Source organism: Paralichthys olivaceus, chromosome 10, assembly GCF_024713975.1.
Source record: "Paralichthys olivaceus isolate ysfri-2021 chromosome 10, ASM2471397v2, whole genome shotgun sequence".
In the NCBI taxonomy this organism is placed as follows: Eukaryota; Metazoa; Chordata; class Actinopteri; order Pleuronectiformes; family Paralichthyidae; genus Paralichthys; species Paralichthys olivaceus.
The window spans coordinates 1,506,300-1,530,533 of record NC_091102.1 but is presented as its reverse complement, the minus strand read 5'-3'; the positions used below and the strand labels follow the sequence as shown (position 1 = coordinate 1,530,533).

General features: G+C 42.9%; 1 protein-coding gene and 2 long non-coding RNA genes across 4 annotated transcripts; 2 read left to right on the top strand and 1 right to left on the bottom strand.

Moving 5' to 3' along the window:
* Nucleotides 1-1,005: 1,005 nt before the first annotated feature.
* On the top strand, nucleotides 1,006-4,705 carry LOC138411928 (uncharacterized). The gene is made up of 2 exons (XR_011244418.1): nucleotides 1,006-1,339; nucleotides 1,693-4,705. It is a non-coding gene; the product is annotated as an uncharacterized lncRNA (long non-coding RNA).
* gdap2 (ganglioside induced differentiation associated protein 2) lies at nucleotides 2,645-23,645 on the bottom strand. 2 transcript variants are annotated; one of them, XR_011244417.1, is made up of 15 exons: nucleotides 23,386-23,645; nucleotides 21,880-22,083; nucleotides 19,015-19,154; nucleotides 18,402-18,555; nucleotides 18,130-18,218; nucleotides 17,548-17,624; nucleotides 16,925-17,084; nucleotides 14,456-14,606; nucleotides 14,088-14,164; nucleotides 12,861-12,937; nucleotides 12,340-12,479; nucleotides 8,353-8,407; nucleotides 8,104-8,247; nucleotides 2,877-5,214; nucleotides 2,645-2,826 (listed from the first exon to the last, which is right to left on the bottom strand). XR_011244417.1 is itself a non-coding variant. In XM_020107764.2 (14 exons), the coding sequence occupies exons 2-14, from the start codon at nucleotides 22,059-22,061 to the stop codon at nucleotides 5,173-5,175; spliced, it is 1,488 nt and encodes a 495-aa protein (XP_019963323.1). In that variant the 5' UTR covers nucleotides 22,062-22,083; nucleotides 23,386-23,645; the 3' UTR covers nucleotides 2,645-5,172. The 2 variants fall into 2 exon arrangements, 1 of the variants encoding a protein (XP_019963323.1); XM_020107764.2 differs by having other exon boundaries at nucleotides 2,645-5,214.
* Nucleotides 17,418-23,075, top strand: LOC138411929 (uncharacterized). Its single transcript, XR_011244419.1, has 2 exons — nucleotides 17,418-20,069; nucleotides 20,139-23,075. It is a non-coding gene; the product is annotated as an uncharacterized lncRNA (long non-coding RNA).
* Nucleotides 23,646-24,234: the final 589 nt, after the last annotated feature.

The following is a 24,234-nucleotide window of genomic DNA, read 5'->3' as shown; positions in this document are numbered from 1 at the left end:
AACGAGTTCGTTTAACGTCTCCACGATTTAAATTCTGAGCAAACGTCCCAGAACAGACGTGAGGTCGTTCAGACGGTCGTCCTGTGTTTTTTAAATGTTTTTCAGTGAAGAACTCTGAGTTTTAAAAGTCAGTAGAATAAACGTCTGTTATTTAAAACCACAGCTTTGCAGCTAGTTAGATTAGCTTAGCATACCCCCCCCCTTGGTTTGGGGAAATAAAACGAGGACGAACATGATAATTAACGAGTTCTAATCGTGTTGCCTCAAGAGTGTTTTCAAAAATATTCAATAATATGCAGTCACGGATAAAATTGCAGCTCAGTTAATTTATATTATTGAAATCATTATTACACTATATTATAGTATTACACAGAAAAGCACTATAGTATCCTCTTATTTATATACTATCATATTATATTTTTACATTTTTAAATCAGTATTTGACTATTTTTACTTATTTTACTAACAAGTATAATTCTTATATCATGTTTCATTTAACTTTTTAATCAAGGAACCTGAAGAACACGTGTAGCTGTGAACTCCTTTCGTCATCGTCATGACAACAGTATTTTGCTAATTGATCGTCAAGAAGTTTCCTGTTGTTCGTGACACATTTCTCCTCCGAGTCGTCTGAACACTGACCAAACGTTTCCTGTGCGTCCGCTTTGTTCCTCTGGTCCAGTTAATCCCCCGGCCTGTCACGGAGGGACGACCGTGGAAGATGGATTCTCTGCTCGTCCACTCGCCACAGCTCTTCGTTTACAGAGCAGAGAGCAGCATCCTCCCGTCCTCCTGTCCTGCTCAGGCCTCTAATCCAGCAGGAATGAATAGAGAGATTAAAAAGCGGAAGATGAGACATGATGGAAAAGGGTCAGAGGATGTGGGCAGGTGCAGAGACAGCGGGGGGGGGGGGGGGGACATGAAGGTTTTTTTAATCAGCACTTCTTCACTTCCTGGAACATGATGCTGTTGTTCTGCAGAGGGAAGGTGAGACTGCTGGTGGGGGGGGGGGGACCACGCTGAGTGCAACACCTGCTGTTTATCCTTCGAATTGAGCCACTTAACGTTTTCCCTGCGTCGTTAGAGAAGCTGCACATCTTCTGTTTGTCAGACATCTTCAAACATCACTGACCGTCGTCCATTAACCGTGTGAGAGAAACATAAAACAACCAAAGCAACGTAGAGTGAGTGAAGCTGAAAGTCTGTTTGTAACCGAACCAACGTCAGAATCCAATCACGATATTTTTCCCTTCAGGCCTCGAATCCTCGACGAGCTCGTGAAGAGACCGACACGTTTCCATCGTGTTCCAGATGCACACGAACAAATACACACGGCCAGGTACTAATACTTCAGTGAAATTCAGATTACTTCATACTTCACTGCTTTTTAATTATTGGAAATGTCCCACTGTTTAGCAACATTAGCTCCACTTTGATTAGTTAGATGAGAAATAAACTTAAACACATTAGCGAACATTGCCTCTTGTTTTTCTGCTGATTATTTTTAATGCATCATTAAACATCATCATAGTCTGACAGCTGACATCACTGCTGCTCATAATCAGTTGAGACTTCAGGGTTTTATAAAGCTGGTGTTTGCTATTTTAACACCAGGAGCAACAGAAAAGTAAGTAAATGTCCGTGATGTTTGTGGCTCTGATGGTTTTGGGATCCCCCTCCCTCTGATTGCAGACGGAGTCTCGATGCTCAGGATCCACGGAGGAGTTAAATCACCCGAGTCCGAGCAGAGCAGCTGACAGCGGTGATGGTTTTACGTCTCCTCCATGCAGACGCTCAGCCCGAGAGGCTTGAACTCGAGCCACGGGAGATTCTCTGAAACACAGAGTCTCCATCAAACATCTTCCAAGTAAACACTGCTAGAAGAATTTTCTCTTCACAGAACAACTTGACTGTAGTTCAGGTGGACGCTCACCAACATGTAATAGCCGACTTGGCGTCTCACTGGCTTATTCATTCATCACCTATCAGCTGCAGATGATGGATCTTATTTTCCCTTCGTGGCTGGAGTGAATTCAGCCCAGTTCCTGAACACAGTGTTCTAAGTATCACACTTATCATTTTATTGCTTTTCTTTCTTCTGAGTATTTGTTCTACTCGGAATTCTGATTGTAAGTATCGCTCGGGCCCGATTCGATTTGAAGTGTGAACTATGGAGAAAATAAAATAACCTCTGAAGAAGAGAAGCCGCAAAACACGACCAGGAGCTCAGCTGCAGCTTGAACGTAGAAGACTCAGACTTTACACGAAGGTGGACGACAGAAGAGAAGCCATCCTGATGGACCCCTGGTGGCTGGCTGCAGTATTGGTCGTTAACCCAGCATCCTCCATGTTAGCAGACGGGACATCCACTCCACAATCACCTCTGTGACGTTTAAAGCACGAGAGGGCAGCTCAGGGAAACATGAGAGACGTCCATATTAATCTTCAGTCCATGAGACAACCTGAGGACAGCGTGGTTCAGCTCAAGACATTTATTGGGCGACATGAAACTGCGATGACCTCGTCTACGAACATTTCAAGAATAATTTATCATTCCTGCTTAAACAACAAATCTTTCCTGCAACACACCGGTTCTCCGGCCGACCAGAGCCTCGCTTCACCAAGAACGAAACGAAAATAACACTTTTACAAAAATCATTTTAATCAGTTTTAAGTAAAAAAAAAGAAAACGTGAGAACAGGACACGAGAAAACCAACGTTTCCTGTAACTTTCACATTAATCACTGAAATAATAATAATAATACAAAAGGATAAAATTAATCTCCAGAAAGTTAAAATTTGGCTCATTGTTTATTTATTTACATTCTGACACAGTTTATATTCAGGACTCCTCTGATCCGAAGCTGTTTCTGCACGTGAGGAGGCGACTGAAGGGAAACAGCAACAACAGATGAGCTCAAACTCTCCACAGTTGTATTTAGAACATTCTTGACAACACTCTTCAAATCTTTATTTGATAAAAGCACGAGGGGGCTGTTGTAGATTTTCAATTCAACGATCCACTGGATGTGTTTCTCAGATCTAAAAAGATTGAACAGTTGAGTAACGACTTTTATGACAGAGTGAATAACTGTATTTTGATTCATTTGAGTACAGACGTCCCCGTAATGTCCTCGAGCAGCTGACACAGCAAATCTCTCCCCGTTGGAAGAGTCTACAAACTCTGACGACGTGTCAGTCGCAATTCAAGAAGCCTCAGGATTCAGGCTGAACTCTGCATGAGAGCATCACGTGACTTTCCTGTGTGTGTGTGTGTGTGTGTGTGTGTGTGCAGACTTGCTTACATCAGGGTTCTGTGAGCAGGGACGTCTCGGGACAAGAGCCGTTGCTGCCAGCACAACTGAAATTATTTAAAGATGCAGATCCCTGACGTCTTGACGGTGTGTGTGTGTGTGTGTGTGAAAGCGTTTGTCTCCTGCCAGCACGACTGAAATGATTTAAGGATGACGAGGTGTGTGGCAACGCAGAGGACAAGAAAGGGTGAAGACAGAACTACGTGCAGGTGAAAACAAATGTCTCCCCGCAGTGACAGGTTATAATCTGGTACCAGAGCAATGAGGTCTGCTACAGCACGACCTCGATGAAGCGGACCCAGCGGTCGAGTCGTCCCACTTGTGAATCGTGAAGAAAAGTGAAGAAAAGTGACACCAACTGTGCAAATAAAAGAAAATAATAATTTAGTGGAAAAAAAAATCTCATTTTAACAAACAGGCACGAAAGATTTTCAGCTCTATCGGCAAAGAAAAACTAAAAATCAACTCATTTTACTTTGTTTCATAAAGTGAAAGTGAGAATGGACAGAAAACTGCGGTTCCCTTCCTTGTTAGCTTGAGTTACACCAAACACTGAACGTTACCTGAAAACCATCCAGCATTTCACCACAACAGACTGTTTACTCTGAGAGACAACAACGCAGTGAAATAGGAGAATATCTCATGGAGTCCAGGCCGAGACGTCAAGGCTCACGATGCTTCTCGCTGCAGAAGAGATGTTTTCTCACTTTAGTTTTTATCTATAAAGTTTCAAAGTATATTATAAACTGCATCAAGTCTATGAAGTGCAGTCCTGCACTGGATCGTCTGAAGGTGGCTGAAGGTATTAAACTGACTGACTGACTGTTCTGAGTTGTAAACAGAAGCACGTGAGAAACGATAAGATAAAGAAAAGTCAACTATGTTTCAGTGATGCAGATGTCAGCGGAACTTCATTAACATCTGCACGGATTTAAAGTTTAGAGAGCAATTCAATTTTGTTTTAGGAAAGATCCTGACGTGCTCTCCTGTCAAGCATCGGATCAGAAGAGGGATAACCAACGCTCATATCTGTGCAATCAGAGAAACGAAGCTCGTGTGGCTCGTGAACTAATGCACCGTGTCCTGTTTGTGTTAAAACAAAAACTACAGTTGATTATGATGATCGACTAAACTGTTGCTTCATATTTAATCCAAACATATGAGGCTGGTATCGCTCTTCATCAGAAAATGTTTAACTTTTCCTTGAATTTGCTAGATGGATAAATACCAGTTGGATGAATGTGTACTTCAAGTTAATTGTTCCTTTCTGTCTTTCGGAGTTTTCCAGAGTTGGACCACAGGAAGGATTGTTATTACGATGTCGTACCCCAATGTCCGATTACGTGAAACGCAGCATTAGTCTTTATTTCATCCAGAGTTTCTGCAGGTTCGGGATGGAACATCCAGGCGTCACCTCCAGCATTTGGGGAAAAAATAAAGTCAGACAGAGACACTGGTGAGATTCTGTGATTCGACTGCACAATGTGAGAAACTGTCAGTCGTGACACGACGCTTCATATTCAGGGATGTTTGAGGAAACTGCTGAATAGGAACCTTCGGCGTAAGGCATAATCCAAAAACCATACCAGATCCCGAAATAGTCTGTGGTGAGTGAGAATGACCGTTTACCGGGCCAGAAGCTTCTGAACGTGGCCTGCAACTGTTCATTTTGTCCTTTTTCAGCAGGGACGGAACAAAAGGAGAGTCCCCCCCCCCTCCCCCTCGTGCCTCAGGGCCCTGACGAGGAGGTGAGGAGGTCAGGCCACACCGGCGACACCGATGTCCACGAATGTCTCCCGGCTTCCATTGGACCGTCACCACCTCAGCCCCGCGGCAGAGAGGTCCGGCCGGTCGCCTGTCACAGACTGGAGGAGCTGGAGGGATGGTAGGGTCCATTCACCTGAGACGAAGGAGACGAGACGAGTCAGCAGATAAAGATCACAGCAGGTAAAGTTCAGGCGCTCAACAAAAACCGTCTCAAGTTGACCGACACATTCCTGTCGTCAGGGTCTGGCTCCTGTTTTAAGTCTCAAATCAACAGAACAGTATCAGAACAGAAGCTGAGGTCACTGCGTGGACACAAAGACACAGTAATCAAAGATGTGGCATCACCACAGCATCACATTCACCGACGTTCTGCTCTCAGATCATCTTGTTTATCACCATCAGTGTTTTTATTCACTGTGACTGAGCGGCTGTCAGTACAACTGTTTGACATTAAAAGCCCGACGGGACGGGAGGATGTTGCTGGAAGACTTTTATTGTGAAAACACTGATGCAGGAGGAGCTCCGGTGACAATTTACTGCACTTGAACAAACGGCTGGTCACAACTGGCGTTAATCAAATGAGGAGAAATGGAGGGAAGTTACCAAGCGATGAGAGTGTCACACTTTAAATTTAGTAATTAATAAAGTCAAAGAATATTTGGATCAGAGAGCGTCTCTGTCAAACATGAGACACATGTCTCCTGGTTCTGGTTTGCAGTGAAGTTCATGGAAAAATTCTGAGTTAATCATCCAGCGTTTTTAAATTGCAAAATGTGCCTTCCTGCTGTTTGGTGCCAAACAAGGAGCATGTTTGTGAGCGTGTCTGTTGCTCGACCCTAAAGTTTGATGTCTGAAACTTTATATGAGGAGAAAGGAAGCTGCAGATTCACACGCCAGCGCTCTGTAAGTTCATTACTATTTAAGGTTGTTAATTCTGTCCTTGAAGAATAATGTTCGACTCTGATCCGAGCCCTCAGTGTAAAATGGTGTGTGTGCTGTGAGTTCCTCCTCCTGTCAGGCCACAGTTTAGTGAACAGAAAGAATCTCTATTTCCTGGACTCTGCTCACACTGTGATTGAGTCCAGCACACCAGAATATTTCTGGATAACAGAAACTAGAAAAAGGTGTTGATGCGAACGTTACTGCACAATTTCTTGCCGGGGCCGAGGTGCTGACGGGGGGAAACATCCCATCCCACAGCCTCAAAGCCAATATGTTCACACACAGTCACAGAGCTGAGGTTGACCTAGAATAAGTTCCTGATGAGTCAGTAGAATCTGGGACATACAAGCAGCACCTGAAAACAAACGTTACGTGTTGTCAATGCAGGGATGAAGAATTAAAACCACATTCAGCTGTGAATATTTTCCCGTGCTGTTCTGTTTCCCCCCCCCGAACTCCCTCTCTTGTTTGTGTAAAAATCCGTCTCCTCAGTCGCGTCCCCACACGATCAACAGAGACACTGTATGTTATCACTACCTCATGTCCATCTGCTGTGTTGTTTGACAAAAATGCGTAAATCAAACCAGAATCCAATTTTAAGTTTATTTCCCATCTGCTGCATTATCCCGCCCCCCCCAAAAAAAGATTTAGGGGATGAAGAGTTCTTCCATATAAAAAAGCTGCAGTGCGTCGTCACCCTGAAGCTAAGTCACAATGCCAGAGTGACAGAGATCCGATATGTGGATTAGCAAATTGGTTTTCCAAAAATATTGTTTGTTCATGTGCAAAAGACTAAACCCGATTAATTTAAAAGAGCCTGGTACAAAACTGCGGCTGTGAGTAATTTACTCCGTGGACTTGGTTCCAACAGTGCCGCTCTCACTATTTATGAACTCCCCTGACATCTTGAATACATGAAAATTATATCAAAATGATTTAAGTGGAGCTGGTATAAATCCACACCGAAGAATCTGACGTACAAAATGAGGTAAATGATACGGTTCAACCGTAACGCTCCGTTCTCCTCCGAGATTCAATGAGGGAAAAGACACATGTATATAATTTATCAGCCAACACAAACTACAAACCACCACAAAGTGATAAAACAGACTCAGATGGCAGCCAGTCACAGATCACGAGGAAGCTTAGGAGCTGGACATTCTTCCGGTCCACGTCTGGTGGTCCGAACCAAAGCCTGTGTGTAAAGACGGATGACATGGTGGCTGGCTGACGTATCGCTCATAAACCCAGTTCAACAATTTTTCTCAATGATGGTTTCCGTCACTGTAGATAGTTCCTGTCACACTGATGTACGTGGTCTGGTTGTTTGGCTTTGATTAGTTATTTGAAAAACACGCGGCTCCACGCCACGATCAGTACCGAGCAAGTTCAACAAACTTCAAAGAGAAATCAACGAGGGGACCATCCTTCACTTTAACGAAGTCTGAACTGATTCCTGTCATTCACATGAACGCACACATTCTCACAAGTCATTAGCTGATTGTTGCCCTTTCTGTGATTTACATCAGGAACACAGGAAAGAGAAGTCAAACTGAGATAAACAGACCTGCTCTAACTCAGATTTCCCGTCTTCAAAAAGATTTAATGAACGAAGAACAAACGCAAACACACTGAAGTGTTTGTACACAAAGATCAGAGGGAGATTCGATTCCCATTAAAACACAAAAAGCCGGACGGCAGATTTGAAGCTGCACAGGATGCACCTGCAAATGGAAGAGCGATGAAATGTAAAAAAAGAAGAGGCTGCGCACACAAACGCTCAGATGTGTCCGAGGATTTAGTGAAACAAGACGTTTATGTTACATGTATGTGGCTGAACTCTTTCCTCGTAAAACTTCTACCTGCAGTGATTCATCCTCGGCCCTGCCCACCGTCGATCCGCTTCTAAGATCACAGGATGAGATGTGCACGTTTATAGAAGATTATAAAACCCTCAGAATTGAAATACATGGAAACGATTCGCCTGGAGGTGAAGGATGAAGTAAATCCAGGGAAAGTTGAGGGGTTGGAAACTCTCTTTATCTCTGTCCTGCGTGTGTGTGTGTGTGATGGTGCGTACCCGTGCGTCATACTCCAGGACAAACGGAGGAATGTCGAGCTGTTCCGGTTTGATGCAGGTGAAGAGCTGCTGCAGGTTGTCCAGGTAGCGGACTCTGTCCTTCAGCCCCGACACACTGAAGGTGGTGAAGAACCACGTTGAGACCTGGTTGTAAAAAAAAAAAACAAAGTCAGACGAAAAAGAAGAGAATAACAACTCACTCGGTTATAGCTGGACATTAATCTCTGTAAAAACTGATGATGACCTTACCTTAGAGCGAAATGTTGGATGTACGAAGTAGAAGGCCTTTAAATTCTTTTTAAACCTGCAACACACAAACGAACAACAGCTCAGCGACCATCACTACGAGCAGGGGTTGTGTGAAGTTTGAGCAAAGTGTTTTTTCTCTCGTCTGTTAAACTATGATGCTGCTGCTAATGCTAAAGTTTTTACCAGCAGCACTCACAGGTCACGTCGTCAATCCTGTGCAGAAAACACGTGAATACGTTTGACTCTCTGGTTCAAACATGGATGTGAGCTTGTCCCTGAGGGACAGACCAAACAGTTTAGGAAAGTCGTGTTAGTCATTTGTCTCCATGATCTCATTCCCTGAGCTCATGACCAGAGGTGAGAGGAGTCAAGTTTGTAAACTGAGCTTCATCTTCAAACCAAGATCTTTTCACCACAACAGCCTGGTTCAACGCGGCCACCTGTCTGTCAACGTCACGCATTTCATGTCCCTGAGACACTTCAGCTCGTGAGGCAGAGCCCGACTCCCAACCAGGAGGGACACATCCCTCATTACCTTGAAATCTCATCTCACCTACTTTAACCTCAGCTGCACAGCGCCCCTGCTGGAGGGGTCAAGCCAATGGAGCAACTAGAATGAGCGCCCCGCTGTTGTGTGTCCCTGCACAGCGACCTTGACCTTAGTCAAACTGAATTTCTAGCCCCCGAGAGTCAGAGTCCCCGACTGTGACGGCTCAAAAATAAAACAGAGTTTGAGGATAAATCTCTGACAACAACAAATTTGAAGTAAACTGTAATTACTTCAATTCATGGCAGGACACTGACAATAACTTGCCACATTTGCGACAGATTGTTTTGTCGAGCCCTTCGCATATACAAAGTGGTGGTCTGGCTGGGGTGCACAGCATTGTGGTCATGTAACACATCGCAGTCGGCCAGGAGAGGGAGGAACTTGGTCTTTTCATTGACAAACCAACTCCGAGGGGATTCAGGAGAAGTAAAACATGACGTGGGACAGTCTTCACTCGTCCAGCGCTGGACAAAGAGAGGACAAAAAAAAAAAAATAATCGAGCTCAAAATCTCATCCGTCTACAGGAGAAATAATCAATCCACCCACTTAGCCAGACATTTTTGGAAACTTTTGTTATGTTCATGTTTGGCTTTGGTCTGCTGGTGGTTTGTCTGGAGCCAAAATGCATCTGCAGGCAATCAATAGCTTGATGGGATGAACAAGCTGTACACGCCAGGCCTGGGTTAGTGGTTCCATCGCCTGCACAGATCCGCAGTGCCACGCCAAGTCAAAAGCACAATGACTGCTTAAGAAGTGAAACTGTGAAAAAAAAAAAAGCTTTGCAATTAGTCACATGTCCCAAACACAAGAGTTGGACCACGAACGGAAACCGTACGCCTTGAACACCAGAAGGAGCAGAGAGGTTTGATTCTCAATGCTGATTCTGTACAATGATGGTTAATGTGGAATAAACAGGAAAAAGATGCTCAACGAAACACATGAGCTGCCGATCGTAAATGACCAGTGATCAAAATGGCGCTCAGGACTCTGAGCTCTGACGAGGCCCAACCGTCCCATTAAACTCAATCAAGCTGCACCACATTGCAGAATTACGTCAGATTTGTCCCATCGAGCTCGATCAACTAGTCTCTGGGATGTTGGTGGAAATGTCAATTAAAAGAACGTAATCATGCAAAGTTCAAGGAAAGTTACAAAAACCTGGAGCAGACGTCCAAGTCACAACTTCCCCTTCAGCTTTACAACATTTCATTCAGCTGTCAAACCATTTCTAGTCCAACCTCTCCTCATAAGGTCCGATGAGTCAGAGCTAAAACCTTGAGAGTGGAACTAATGATATTACAATAACTTTGGCAGGTTAAGGTAATTATCACCGTGCTCCGTGTATTACAGCTGTCACAATCATTACACGACTGAACGGGGTTTCCCAGTAGCAAAGAAGGAGGAAGTGGTGGAACGGCGTCTTCATACTTATCATCTTCTTGTTTGACTACTGTAATTCATCACTGTGTGTGTTGTCGAAGAGCAGGCAGATGATTTTCACAGCCTGTGGGCAAATTATTTTATCTGGAATTGAGGAAACGCAACATGCTGTTTGAACTTTCCCAGACGAACGGAGTTTCAAGAGTAAGTTGTGGTGAAACTAACTGAATGACCATTCACAAAAATAGTTGAAAGGTGCGTAACGGCAGCATGGAGTTCCCCACTCACACAGGAAGTTTGTATGGTTGTTGCTGGAAATAAGAATCTGCCTTTTTTTAAATGCAGTCTATGGTTATAACTCACTCACGCATTCTCATCTCATTAGTAGGCCTGATCTGTGGGTTTGAAGCAGTGTGATCATCTGACTGTTTGTGTTTCTTGTTCCACTGGACTTCTAAAAACCAGGATGCCATTTTTCCATGACGGCACTTTTACTGCAAATACTTGACGCATCATTTAATCCAAACTTTCAAACTTTCTTAGAACTGTTTCACATCTTTGGTACTTTTCACAAGTCGGTTCAAACAAAGCTGAGCCGCACTCAGTATTAAAATAAAGCAACAATCACGGAGTCTTAATGGTTGAACAGCTTAAATGTTACTTAAGATGACACAGAACCGTGATGCTGTGTGGAACGGTAAGAAACTCTGGTTTTCATTTGCAAGATGTGGCTCCTATTTAGCTTGACGAAAAATATTCTGCTATGGAGATCGTCAGCAGGCTGCAGACAAAGAGATGCAGTGTTAGGTTATTGATGCCGGACACAGCGCCCGACTCCATGCGGAGAGTATTTGATGTGAAAATGCAGCATATGCGAAAAACGCCAGTCTACTCAGAATCTATAATAAAACCTGACGTCTTTCAAGCTTCGATCCACGTTGGACGTCTGGACGGCATCTGTCTGGTGTTCAGTGACGAAATCATCCACATCTTTCAGAGAGGCAGGTTTATCTTTTTAAATGTGTGACAATGGGTCAATCCTGTATTTATAAAGAATAAGATCAGTTTATCAGAGGTGAAGATTTAATTTGTAGTTTGTAAAAGTGAGATATTCCATTGGTTTCTTTGTTGTATGGAGCCTCTCTATGTAAAGATATCATGAAATCTGCCACTGAGGTAGCATTCATCAGCTTTAACACCTCCGCAAACTAAATAAAAATACACAAGTGACTCCAGTGGTTAAAGGCCTCGCTTCAGAGCAACGACCGAAACTTTCAACCCTCTGATAAGGATGAGTCACAGTCAATGCATCACCCCCGAGAACTCGCTCCAAGTTTAGGTCTCCTGTTCCAAATATGCCCGGCAGATTTTCCAAAAACCCAAAATGAAACAAAAGCGCTTCACAGCTTATTTTGCTTTTCCAAAAAATCTCAACGCTGTATCCTTGGCGGTGTCACACTGTAGCATGAGCAACGTATCTGAACCTCAGCGCACTTGCAGAAGACAGCACAGACAAAAGGAGAAGCAAGCGAGAGCCAAGCGAAGTCCCAAACCAGGGTCAAACCAGAGTCAAGCCGCAAAGATGATCACATCCAGCTATGGATACGACACTGGGGGGGGGGGGGGCAATTCTCACTTTGCATTTTTACTTTTTAGTGAAATTCATTACAAAAAACACAGAAGGTGACAAAATACCAGTGGAGGAATTTTCAAAAACGTTTTCAGAAAAACCAACACGAGCTCCATCAGCGTGTGACAGAGGGATGAGACCAAACAGAAAGAAGAAAGAATAAAACAAGGGAGCTAAGCTAATGTCTCTCCCATTAACCTCCCGTTTGACCCCGGAGTGAATACATTCACGTCCTGACTTTCAGAACGAGGAGTCCAACAAGTGGAAAATCCTGGTTCAAAATGTTGCACATCACTGAAATAGAACACATCCCACCCAGCATGCATTGGGTGTGAGGTTTAGATTATGCTCGTTCGACTTTATGACCAATTCACACGGCGTGAAACTGGCTCGGTTTAACAGCCGAACGTAAAATGTCAGACTGACTTGGCATCGACGATGTCGTAGAGGTTTTTGAGGAAGTCGGAGTTGAGGTGGTTGTGCTCGCCCGTCAGCGTGTGGAAGTAAACCATCACGTACTCCTTCACCGTGACGTGGTCCATCACATGGATGAAGTACAGCAGAGCCTGCACACACACACACACACACATGAATCAGCCTTCACACACGTCGATCGTCCTGGATTCAGTTTTCTGTTTATTCTTTTACAGTTTTACATCTTCTTTGAATTTCAGTTAACTATGACTCATCCATGTTTCTTTTATACATAAGCTCAGTTTTATTGTTTGCGTTGGTGCAAGTTTTAGTGTTTGCAGTTGGCGGTGGTCTAAGAAAGTAGAAATAGGACAGAAACAGATATTCTTTAGTCAATAGTGTTTTAAATGTATGTGTCCCAATTTTATTCAGTAAAAAAACATGCACTAGTTAGGATTTCAATTTATATAGAGATGAAAATGAGTTCACAGGCACAAAGCAAAGTCTGACGGATAACTTTTTCACTTTCATACCTTTTCAAGGTCAATGACGGTCACTGGGATGTTTCGTCCGACGACAACCACGACTGTCCTGCCGCACATGTCCACACCTGGAGACAAAGTTCACACGGACAGAAACGTGGACAGAAGACTGATGATCAGATAAGTAACTCTAGAGCTTCTCAACAATCATTCATTGCCGATTTGTTCCTGCGCTAAAATCTGTGTCTGACTTTGACGTCGTCTTCACCGGAGTTTTTGTTCATGTGGTTTCTATTCTTGTCCTGCTCGGCCGTGGTACCGCTCCTCACGTCTTAGTGTAATATTGTTTTTGTTTAATCCCCACAACTCAATGCATATCTGTTATTTCTACTTGGTGGCTCTGAAACTGGAGCAAATGGGAACATCTGCATGTGCAACACTACTTCCACTGCAATGACAAAATGTCAGAGCTCATCAATATCACTATCCCAGAATATTCATAATAGCTGTGTGAACTTAACGACCTGTGAACCCCTCCACTGACAGACAGCAGCCTGGAGCTCATTCTGTCCCTCTCGTCCCCACTGAAGACGAGACAACACCAGTTTGGAAACAGTGGTCAGCTTCGCCCTGTGAGAAATTCTTCTTTTAATTGGTAATCTGTGTCCAATGTCCCCACGTTACTGTTTTCTATCCGTAATTTATTCTTCTCTCATTTCTGTCCTGTCACCGTGACCGTGAGAGACAAACAAAAAGAAACAATTGAATGAGGAACAATAAGTGTAGTCCCTTTCCTCAAACATCAGGTTTGTGTTATTAAGTTTCATCTCTGAGTTAAATGGGTTTTACAAAGTCATGGAAGCTTTTAAACATCATGTGAAAGGTCAAGGGTCAGATATCATTGGGGTTGAACTGAATAACAACACTGCCGCCTAATGGTGATGACATTCAACTGCACTTTATAACAGTTTTGGCTTCTAACAACTATTTTTTTTTTTTTTACGTATCCTGCAAAGACCCCCCCCCCCCTCGCACACACAGACACACACACATGCACAGACACACAGACACACACACATGCACACACTGTGTTCTGTAAAAGTCCCTTTGTTCCTTTATTCTCTTTTATATTTAGATTACGGGGGTGTGAAACAAGGATCTAATCTAACTTCCCTCTCACCCACTGTCCACAACACTCACTCTCTCACACACACACAGACACACACACAGACACACACACACACACACACACACACACACAGACACACACACACATACCAGTTTGGTACAAGGCTTTCAGTGCGGCGATGTCAGACAGATCCTCTGCTCTCGCTTGACACAGCCAGCGATTGTAACTGTAGGAGGGAGACACACACACACACAGATATTATTTTTATTCTTATATTTGAATATGCTTGTGAACTACTGTAACTGTGAAGTACAGTAGTTCACTTAATGTAAAGACATAAACACAAAGGTCATGATGGGACAGCTGTTGCAACTGTATTCGTTGATCCTAATATTGGTAATGCAGCTATTAATCTGACACGGCTCCACCGAGAACTGGAGCCATGTGCTTCACAGTATAATATTTCACATTCCTGATCGAATGTTCCAGGTTTTTCTGAGTTGGGTCGAACTCTTACTTCCTCTGGTGCTGTTTGTGCATGGCTGCCTCTGACATCTGGCCCTGTAGGATCAGTTTCCGCTGTTTGTCCACGTCACCCTCCATCCGGGCAAAAGCATGATTTCCCACCTGACCCAGATCTGACTCCAGATTCTCCTCCTCTGAATCATCTGCACACGCAAAGAAAAAAGTAGATGGTCGGCGATTATCTTCTTATAATTTCATTTACGTGCTTTGATGGTATTGGTAGCTGTGGCACATGGGGCATGTTCAGCTTTGCAGTATACAAACATACATGCACGTACACACATAAGAGCTAAGAGCACTCCTTACAGAATGAACACAGTCAATACTTCATTCTAATCATCAACATCTTGATCTTCCTCTCATATGAACTGTACTCATTAACTTTCCAAATCATAAGTCTGCTGACCACATTTGCCGCACACTCGACTGTGCAGGAGCGACATTACTTGCATGTGTTTGTGGAAATGATTGAGGTCACATATCAGCGAACAGAGTTCAGGCTCAGGTTCAAGTCTGTCTCCATGCTTGTTTTCTCTGCGACCACATGTATCGTTCGTGTGCATGTCCACGCATTTTATCTGTGTCCAAGTGGGCATGTGTTGTCCGCCCGTCGTGTCTTCGTCAGCCTGTTCTCGTTGGGTTTCGCTCGCAGGCGGCCTGCTTGCTTTGGATCGACACCCCAAAGCCACATTGTGTGTCTTTGAAGCGTCGTGCCAGCTGACACCAGACTGGAGGTCTAAGGAGTCAACAGGCTCAGCTCAGAAACCACAAACACTCTCTAACACATTGTGTTTACTTTCGTGATCCTCTTCACCAAAAACTAACATTCAGACAAAGTGCAAGCAGAAGCTGAGGTTGGTAAACGATCGGTTTTACAAAATATAGTTTATATGCGGGTTTATGGCCTGAAAGGAAGTTTTAACAGAAGTGGCCAAGAGTAAAAATATCTAATGTCCTGTTTTTGTTCTTTTTTGCTTGATTTACTTTCTATGCAAGAGAGAAAATGACTGCAGGGTTGTACGTTTTGGATGTTCTCAGTTCCTCTATGACTGCAGGGAAAACGACTCAGTTTACATACAGTGCTTTGTAAAGTGTCGTCTCACAATAAGCCTCCAAAGCTTCGATACGCCTTGATATGAATTCTTCAAATAAGATTTCATTTAAGTAACACGTATATTTTGAGAGCAAATGTTTTTTCGTTGCTGTGAATCTGATTCTGATTAGAAGAATCCTTAAAAACACGTACAGACTTTTTTACTTACTGTTCTTTAACCAATGTTATGGTGCATTTATTAATATACTCAAAACAGTCTTTTCTGAGTTTATGCTGATGTTTTGTGTTAACTTATTTTCCATACAAACTGGAACACACGGTGTGTTACACACGGTGTGTTACAAGGTCCTGCAAAATCAATCCCTCACGCACATTTCTCAGATAAACTGGAATTTCATTTGAAACTAAAAAACAATGTCCTGAAAAACCCCGTGGGATCAGAACAAACACCTGCTCTGTGTTAGAGCGACCGAAGCTCTTTGTAATATGCAGATGACACTCTGTGGAAAACATGACGTCCCTCGAAAAGGCATGAATGAGTGAGAATGTGTGTGAGTAAATGTGTGAGAATGCACACGAGTGGAATAAAGGACCCAGGCGGCCGCATGTTCCGCTCACACAGTCACAAAATATTCTACGACACTGCTCGTCCATGTCCGCTGCCTGGCTCACTGAGCGGCAGAGCTCGAACACGCTGTCCTCGTCAAAATCGAATCTTTGTCCAGTCTACTCTTGATGTTTTGGTTTGAAGAGCTGCTGAGTGGTTGATTAATGGGCTGTGACGTTGGATGTGCGACTGACCGGTTTCATAAATAGCCGAGGAAGTTTGTTGACCTCATGTTCTGTTCTAGTTTCTGACTGGTGTTTCAACAGAACTGTGAGATGAGCGAGAATAGAAACAGGGAGAAGGAAAATATTAAATTATGCCCCTGTGTGTTTATTTAATTTAACAGTCATGAACATCAACATCAGTTGATCTTTGACTATTATACTAATGACACAAGTGAGTCTGATTCCAAAGTCAAATATCAACCACTTGAAAACATCTGATTGCTCCTCTTATAATCAGATCACCGACATGAAAGTGAAGCCTATTACAGTATGTTCCCTTTCTAATGCTGGGAAACATTTAATCACATTAAACAAACCAGAATGGCACCGAGAGCAAATACCTCCACCGAGGCCATTTCCATCACATTGCACATGTTTGATATCAGTCGACTAAAAATGCTGTTTGTCCATCGACGTCCATGAATTATTCCCTGAAAAATTGGTAAAAATATGAAAACACCATCTCACATCGTTAAAAATGTTTTGGTGTAATCCTTCTGACGACCACGCCAACACACGGGGTCTGTTTTGCTCTCCTTGGCGGGAGATGAAAAGATTTGTGTTGACGTTTTGTACCTTCAAGGCTGCCCGGCTTCTCTGCGATGCGAATCTGTCTCTCGGGGACGACGGGTTCACCCTCAGAGTTGCCAATGTCGGCTGGGATGAGAGGCAGGCTGGTCTTTTCCTCTTCCTCCGAGCGAGGGTAGTACAGAGGCAGTAACTTCTTGAACACCGGCTGAAGGAACAAACATTTAAATTAATATTCACACTAATGCTACAAAGATGCTTTTTGTTTTTTTTAGCATACAGACTCCTTCTTTAACACTTTCCACCGGGGCTGAGCTGAGGAAAAACATCATGACCACCCCGGTTCTAATGAGCAGTTTGACTGTCAAACAGCTCGGACTCACCGCGACATGGACTTAACAAAACATCTGAAGGTCTCTTGTGGTATCTGGCACCGAGACGTTAGCAACACATCCTTTAAGTTCTGTAGGATGAGACGTGGAGCGGCTCACACTTGCTCCAGCACCCGTCACCGATTAGTCCTAACACTTTAAAGATGTTCCAGGTTTTCAATCCCGCTCATTCCATCCACATCACATCACACAGACTACGAGAACCCACTGCTGACGTGTGCCACTGTTGCGTGATAATCGATATTAGCGGTGAAATGTTCGAACGTGAACGATACCCACCTCCTCTGCGTCCGACACCACGAACACCACTGCATCGATGCTGTTTCCATAATTCTCCAGGAACCTGCGCACTGTTCCTGTCAACACACATTCACACCTGTCACCTAACAAACGATCACATGTCATTAAACAACGTCCACATGTCAAACAAATACAAACACACGGGATGAAGTCTCCGTGTTGCTGAGAGACAGTCGAGACGTAAAGCAGCGAATCTGCACATCGAAGAAGAACTGAACTGTGAAAACTGTTTCTATAATCAGATTATTAGATTATGATCAAATTAACACACCACAGTTTGTGATCTAATTAAACAGATGTTTGTGTGCCTGTATAATCTGATGACCTCATTTTGTGTAGACACAGTTTACCACATGTTGTGTGTCTTTGTGGGACAGAAGTTAAAGCTTGATTATTACATGATTCTAAGATAATTATCTGAATGTGTGTCTCTGTCTCTGTGTGTGGGTGTAAGAACCAAGACAGAATCTGTGATATGTGACATGTTGTGTGTGTCTGTGCCTCACACACGTGTTGTGTCTTTTGTACTGACGCTTGTGTGAGTGTGTGTGTGTGTCTTACTGAACGCGATGTGTGTAGCATCCTCCAGTGGGTAACCTCGTTTGGTCGTGCTCACCACACATATACCGACGGACGCCATTGACTGCTCTCTGTGGTGACAAGAAAAAAAGTAAAAGTTCACACACACATTTATACTTCACACCAGCGGTTTGATTGTTTCCTTACACACTCACACAAACACTACACATAACATCAAACACCAAATGATGTACGAACAAAAACATGGTCTGACGGACAGAATGGTTGATTGGGTTTGATCTGACGGTTCTTACGCAGCCAGCTGCATGATGTTCCTGTAGCAGCTGTACAACGAGCTCTCAGCCGCCGTCCTGTACTTGCTTTTGAACTTTGGTCCCACCGTGTGGATGATGAACCTCGCTGCCAGGCTGAAGCCTTTGGTCAGCTTCGCCTCACCCGTCCGACATCCTGCACGGAAACAAAACCGATTTACTGTCGGTTATGACTGTGAAGCCTATTGACGCGTTTCCCTTCTTCTTTATGATCCACCATCATACAAGACAAAGAAAGATGCAGATGTTTTAATGAGCAGCTTGATTGAATATAAACGGACTCTCGGGCCTCGGCGGACGTCTGCTCTCTACTGAGCTTCACATTGCATTATTTCATGAGTGTAACTGTGGACCTTTAATAGGAAGCTCACTTCAGATCAGCAAAGCGATGACAGCCTCGGTTACTTTTTCATTGGATGCAGCTGAGCGTCATGTGTCTGGTTACGTAAAACCACCAGCGAGTACGCACTCATATGCTGACATTGTTTTATTCTGCCTCCAGACTGAACTCACAGCATCACTGAGCAGACGAACCAAACAAAGTGGACAGCTGGACTTCATCCGTCCACTTTGTTTTTGATGACATCATCTCTACCTTTTACTTTGAGCAGCTCTTCTCGCAGCTCCGCCCCTGCGAGCTGATGGATGCTGTCAGACACGGGGTTCTTGTCGTTCAGGGACTCGTTGCTAGTGTTCACAATGGCGGTGCAGTTCAGGAGGGCGATGTCCCCGCTGCTGTTGTGGGTAAAAAAATAAAAGTTACAGCGTTAAGATTTTCATAAAAGCACAAATATACAAGTTTGTGTACAGCGAGGAACAAAAGTCTGAGACCACTTTGTTGTCTGCAGAGTCTGGACACAAAGATGGTAAACAGAGCTTCAGTGAGATGAGAACTACCTGAATTGACCGAATTCATCTTTGAGATACTTTGCAGTTTGGCACAAACACTGAAGGAGCCGGGGTTTCCTACCTATTCTGCAGCCATCCACCAGGGGGCAATTGAGACATTTCAGCTTCACTCTCAGGGAGCAGTCGAATCGTCCAACTTCAATTCATGGAACATTTTTAATCACATCATTGTGTTTGGTATGTCGTTGAAAGTATATCTTCATCATATATACTGTTTTCAATATTCATCTCCATTCTTGATATTGTATAATACGTAGTAGTAGTTTTATAGTATGTAGAAGTATTTAATGTAAGGATTGGACGAGCACACACACACACACATCTGCACATATTTATGAAACTAACTTTATATATTTTTGTAAAGTAATGTGCTTACTTTACTGCTTCAGAGCGGTCGTGTTATTACTCTGAAGCCCTTCAAGGTTTGTTTGGAGAGGAAAATGAGGAACTACTCAACCATGTGTTGAAAGCATTTGGTCACAAGACAGGTTGAGCTTCCAGGAACGAGGTTTTTTTTTTTTTTTTCTTTCTTTCTTCCTTTCACATCAACCCTCTTCGGATTTTAAAAGATGAGTCACAACCCAAAGCCAACGACTGCCAGAGAATAACTGCAGCGAGAAACAGACCTCGTCGAGCTGTTTTATAATCTCATATACAGTAAATCTGTATCCATCCAAATATTCATTGTGATGAGTACTTGTCCTCACATGCAGCTTTATACACTGTAATGTGTAACTGTCCGTGATAATGATAATAATACTTAAGATGTGATGATTGATGAAATGATGTCGTGACTACAGCAGCGACAAGCTTGTGTGAAAGTGACGCTGCAGCAGTTTGATTATAAAAAGCTCCCGGTCCTGATCTTCATTCCTTCATAACAAAGTCGATCAATGTCAGATTTTTAGTTGATCTGATTTCAAAATTTCATCTTGTAATTTTTTCTGAGAGCAAAACATGCAAAAGTGCAGGTTTATTGATCACGATAAAGATTTTCATTTGACTGAATCCCATATTTGTTTATAGTGGGGCTGTTTAACACTCATTGACTAGTGCAACCTTTAACAAAGGTTCACTAGAAGAGGGTTTTTTTTTTATATCAAGTGGTCACAAGACAAAGAGCAGCACTGCTCGGGGGTCCATTCTTCGTGGTCGTGGCCGTGCTGCAGGAATGTGCCTGATCGTGACGACGGAGCATTGGAGGGCTGCTACACAACAAGGCTCTCACAGAGAAAGTGCCGCCATGTCTGGTTTCAGACGGTCATGTGTTCCTGCTCAGAGGGATTTATAAAGTGATCTGGACTCTGGACTGAGCTGCGTTAGCACACAGAGACACGGGCAGCATTCGAACTATGAACCCAGAGCTGCTCTAGTGACAGCTGACGAGTTCGTGCTGCTGCTGCTGCTGTGTTTTCTAGGATGTCACTCACATCTGATAAACTGTGATGTGATGACAGGGCGGATCCTGACAAACCTCTACTGCTTGTCTCACAGAAAACCTCACTGTATTAGACGCACTACTACTATTGCAACATTTGTCTTTTTCAACATTTTGTCAACCCCTTAACTTTAAATGGGCTAAAACTAGTTTTGTAATCCAATGAAAGTGGATTTAACCTGTCGGCAGTTTTGAAACATTTGGCTTTATCACTGAAATATAAATAACTACAGAAAACCTGATACAGCAAAAAAATATTACTCAAGCCCAGTTGTCCTTAAATTACCACGTCACTACTCGCACGTTGAGCTCTTCACGATGTAAAAAATACATTGTGACTTGGAGATTCATCGATTTTCCCACGAACATCAAAAAATCAGTTCACAGAGAAAGTAGAAGGAAGATGGTGTAAATCAAACTTTCCAGGGTTTGGGATGTTTGATCAACTTGTTCAAACATCGAATAAATGAAGCATGTAAATCCTGGCTCTGGGTTTAATTCTGCCCATTTCGTTAAATGTCTGAAGGACCACAGTCAGTCGAGGGAAGGTTTAAACAAAACTAGAATTATAAACCAAAGTAATGATGGTAACAAAGTTAAATACTGAGCCTGAAACAGCCAAGTTAATTTTTGAATAACAGACAATCTGTGGCTTTTTATTTATAGTTTTAACTTTCATAGATTATATTAATTATACAAAACGCTAAACACCCGTTATTTTCTCTCTAAGATGGTTTCTGTCATGTTAGCTCGTTCTTATTGAGTTTTCAAACGTCCATTTTTACAGAAAGTTTCACTAAAATGAAAAATCATGATTGACAGCCGAGACTGACGTTAGATTGGTCGGGTGCGTGTATCGACAGAACGTTGATGCCACGGCTCCACCCTTCGATCAAAACTGTGCAAATTGGTGACATCCGATATTTCAACATCGTGTTTTGTGCGAAAGTAGGAAGTGGAGACGCCTAGTCCTTTATTTAAAGTCCAGGATTTTGATTTGTTAAATCCAGCTTTGTTTATATTTTGTATCTCCATTCAAAAGGGAAGATAATCCTCCAACTAAAAGACTTTAACCCAGCAGCAACATATTGAAGAGATGTTGGCGTGACTCACAAGAGGATGATCTTGCGGTTGATATCTGGTCTGCAGGGGAAGGGAGAGGGGAAGGCCTGCTGACTGAGCAGACTGTCGCTCTGATCCTGTGGCGTCTCCTCACCATCCTCACCCAGCTGCTGCTGCCACGTGGGGAGAGTCTGGACATCTACAAACTGAGAGCGAGCACCCAGAGGATCCATCCCAGGTCTCCGAGCAGCTTCACTGCAAGAAGGATTCAAGAGAGGAAATCTAATTATTCAGTAACATTAGAGTCGAGTTCATTTTATTTATGAAGCATAACATTTCCAGAAAGTTGTGGAAAACGCTCAGTGCAATGTTCCCCTAGGCCAAGGTGACGTCTACAAAATGTCAAGGAGATGATGAGACACAATTATAAAAATAGAACGTAGAGCTGACTCCAGAATTTGATTTGTTAATCCTTCAAATCATCGATGAAGCTAAAAACATCAGTGATTGAGATTTGATGCTTTTCTGTGTCTGTGTCACAGTTTTCTGACATTTTATAGAGGAAACAATTACAAGACTAATTAAAAAATATGAGTCGAACTTAATGAATTAGCTAAAGAATGGTCGTATTGTGCTGGGCTGGTTGATGAAGTCCTCATACTTCAGGCCTGTGCTGTTTCACACTGCAGCACATTTTGCGATACTACCTCGTTTATTTCTCTATGATGTTGCGGTCGGTTTCGTTCGGATCGGTTTCATGCTTCCTCTTCTCTGGGTGGTTTATTGCAGGTTGGTTTAAAACAGCAGCTCTGGAGGAGAAATCCTGCTGTGTGATTTGGCAGAATATAGAGGACATTGATGTTCCCTATTTTTGTGCTCAAACATTTTTGCTTGATTGTCTCAGCTGGAAATATCTGGAGGTGACGTGATTTTCTAAATTTGGGGATTTTAGTGTCGACAACGAAACATAAAATACACCTTAAATAATTCAGTCGCTCTAGAAGAACCTGCACTTGATGCTTTCATGCTCTGTTTCACGTCTTTGTAAAGATAATCATCTGATCGGGCTGTTTGAAGCAATCACTGATATTGATCTTGATCTTTTAACAGAGCTCACGATCAATACATTTATATGACGTTATCTATTCTTTTCCCGTGAATGAATTTTCAGCTCTATCAGCTCCCAAGATGAGATGATTTGCAGTTTTCTGTCAGTCATGTGTTGGCATTAAACTAAATAAGTCAAATATGGTCCAGTGAATTCTACTTTCCTCTGTTTTACATCTTTACAAAGTGAATATCTTCCCGCTTTGCACTGTTTGAATGCATCATTGATCTAAAACAATGTGACTGAATGAATAATCAGTAATCCACAGTTTACAGGTGAAATGAGGAATAAACAGAAGTTCCCTGAGAATAACAAAGCTCGAGTTTCTCTTCTACTCCCCAGCTGCTGTCAGAGAAACACTCGTTTATCCTCCCACGTGTTTCTGACAGCTGTCAGCTCTGAGATCTGCAGCTGGATGAGTTTAATTAATGAGCAGGTCGAGCTGTTACCTCCTCACTGTTGAGTTTCCTCCAGACTCAGACGTGATGTCCACAATAAAACCAGTAAAAAACGATCGATGTCGACGTGTGTGTCCTCAGGACGAGCTGTCGCTGCTCGGTGTTTTCATCCTGACGAGGGAAGAACCCGCAGCAACAACGACAACAACGCGTGAGACTCTGGAATCTGCCAGATGAGCAGGTTTACAACATTAGCCAACATGCTAGGTGCTAACCGCTAACACGTCCAGGAACCAGGAAGTACAGTTAATAACATCCGTTCTGGGTTTCAGAATAAAACCACGAGGAAACCTCGAAAGTTGGATTTTAATTTTTACAGAAGTTTATTTTTAACGCACTGGCAGAGGATCTAGAAAACTTAGACCATGATGAACTGAATTATGTCTTTTTATAGGAGCATATTCAATCTGCTCTGTGGGTTTTTACGCTCTTCATTAATGCAAAAGCAGAACACGTGTGTTTTCTTACGGATTGTGTGATATTTCCATATTTTCCTCATATGATTAATAATATGCATGTGTTTCCTTTGAGGGGAAATTAATTAATTTCCCGATTGTGCTCTGTAGTCATGAGATTGTTCATGATTTTGTTTTCTGGACGTATTTTCATGTGCATGATAATTCAAGAGGTTAAAGTAGAAACATCATACTTTGCACAGGCTGTAGAAGATCCGAGCACATTTCGGAGCAGTTTGTTATATTTTTGCACACGATGAGGTCAAACTTGTGAAGAAAATGTGTTCTTGATGATTTGTTATTGTCATGATGTTTATGATGAGATCTAAGAGCCTCTTATCGAATCTCTGCTGTTGTTGAAAAGTTTAAAAAGTTAATTATCGTC

Bases quoted from the DNA above. Each gene is read 5' to 3' on its own strand.
- gdap2 (XM_020107764.2), bottom strand. From the start codon at position 22,061: ATGGATCCTCTGGGTGCTCGCTCTCAGTTTGTAGATGTCCAGACTCTC. The intron at 17,085-17,547 runs GTGGGTATCGTT...TTGTTCCTTCAG, and splicing joins TGGTGTCGGACGCAGAGGAG to CCGGTGTTCAAGAAGTTACT. The intron at 14,165-14,455 runs GTAAGAGTTCGA...TCCCTCCTACAG, and splicing joins CACAAACAGCACCAGAGGAA to TTACAATCGCTGGCTGTGTC.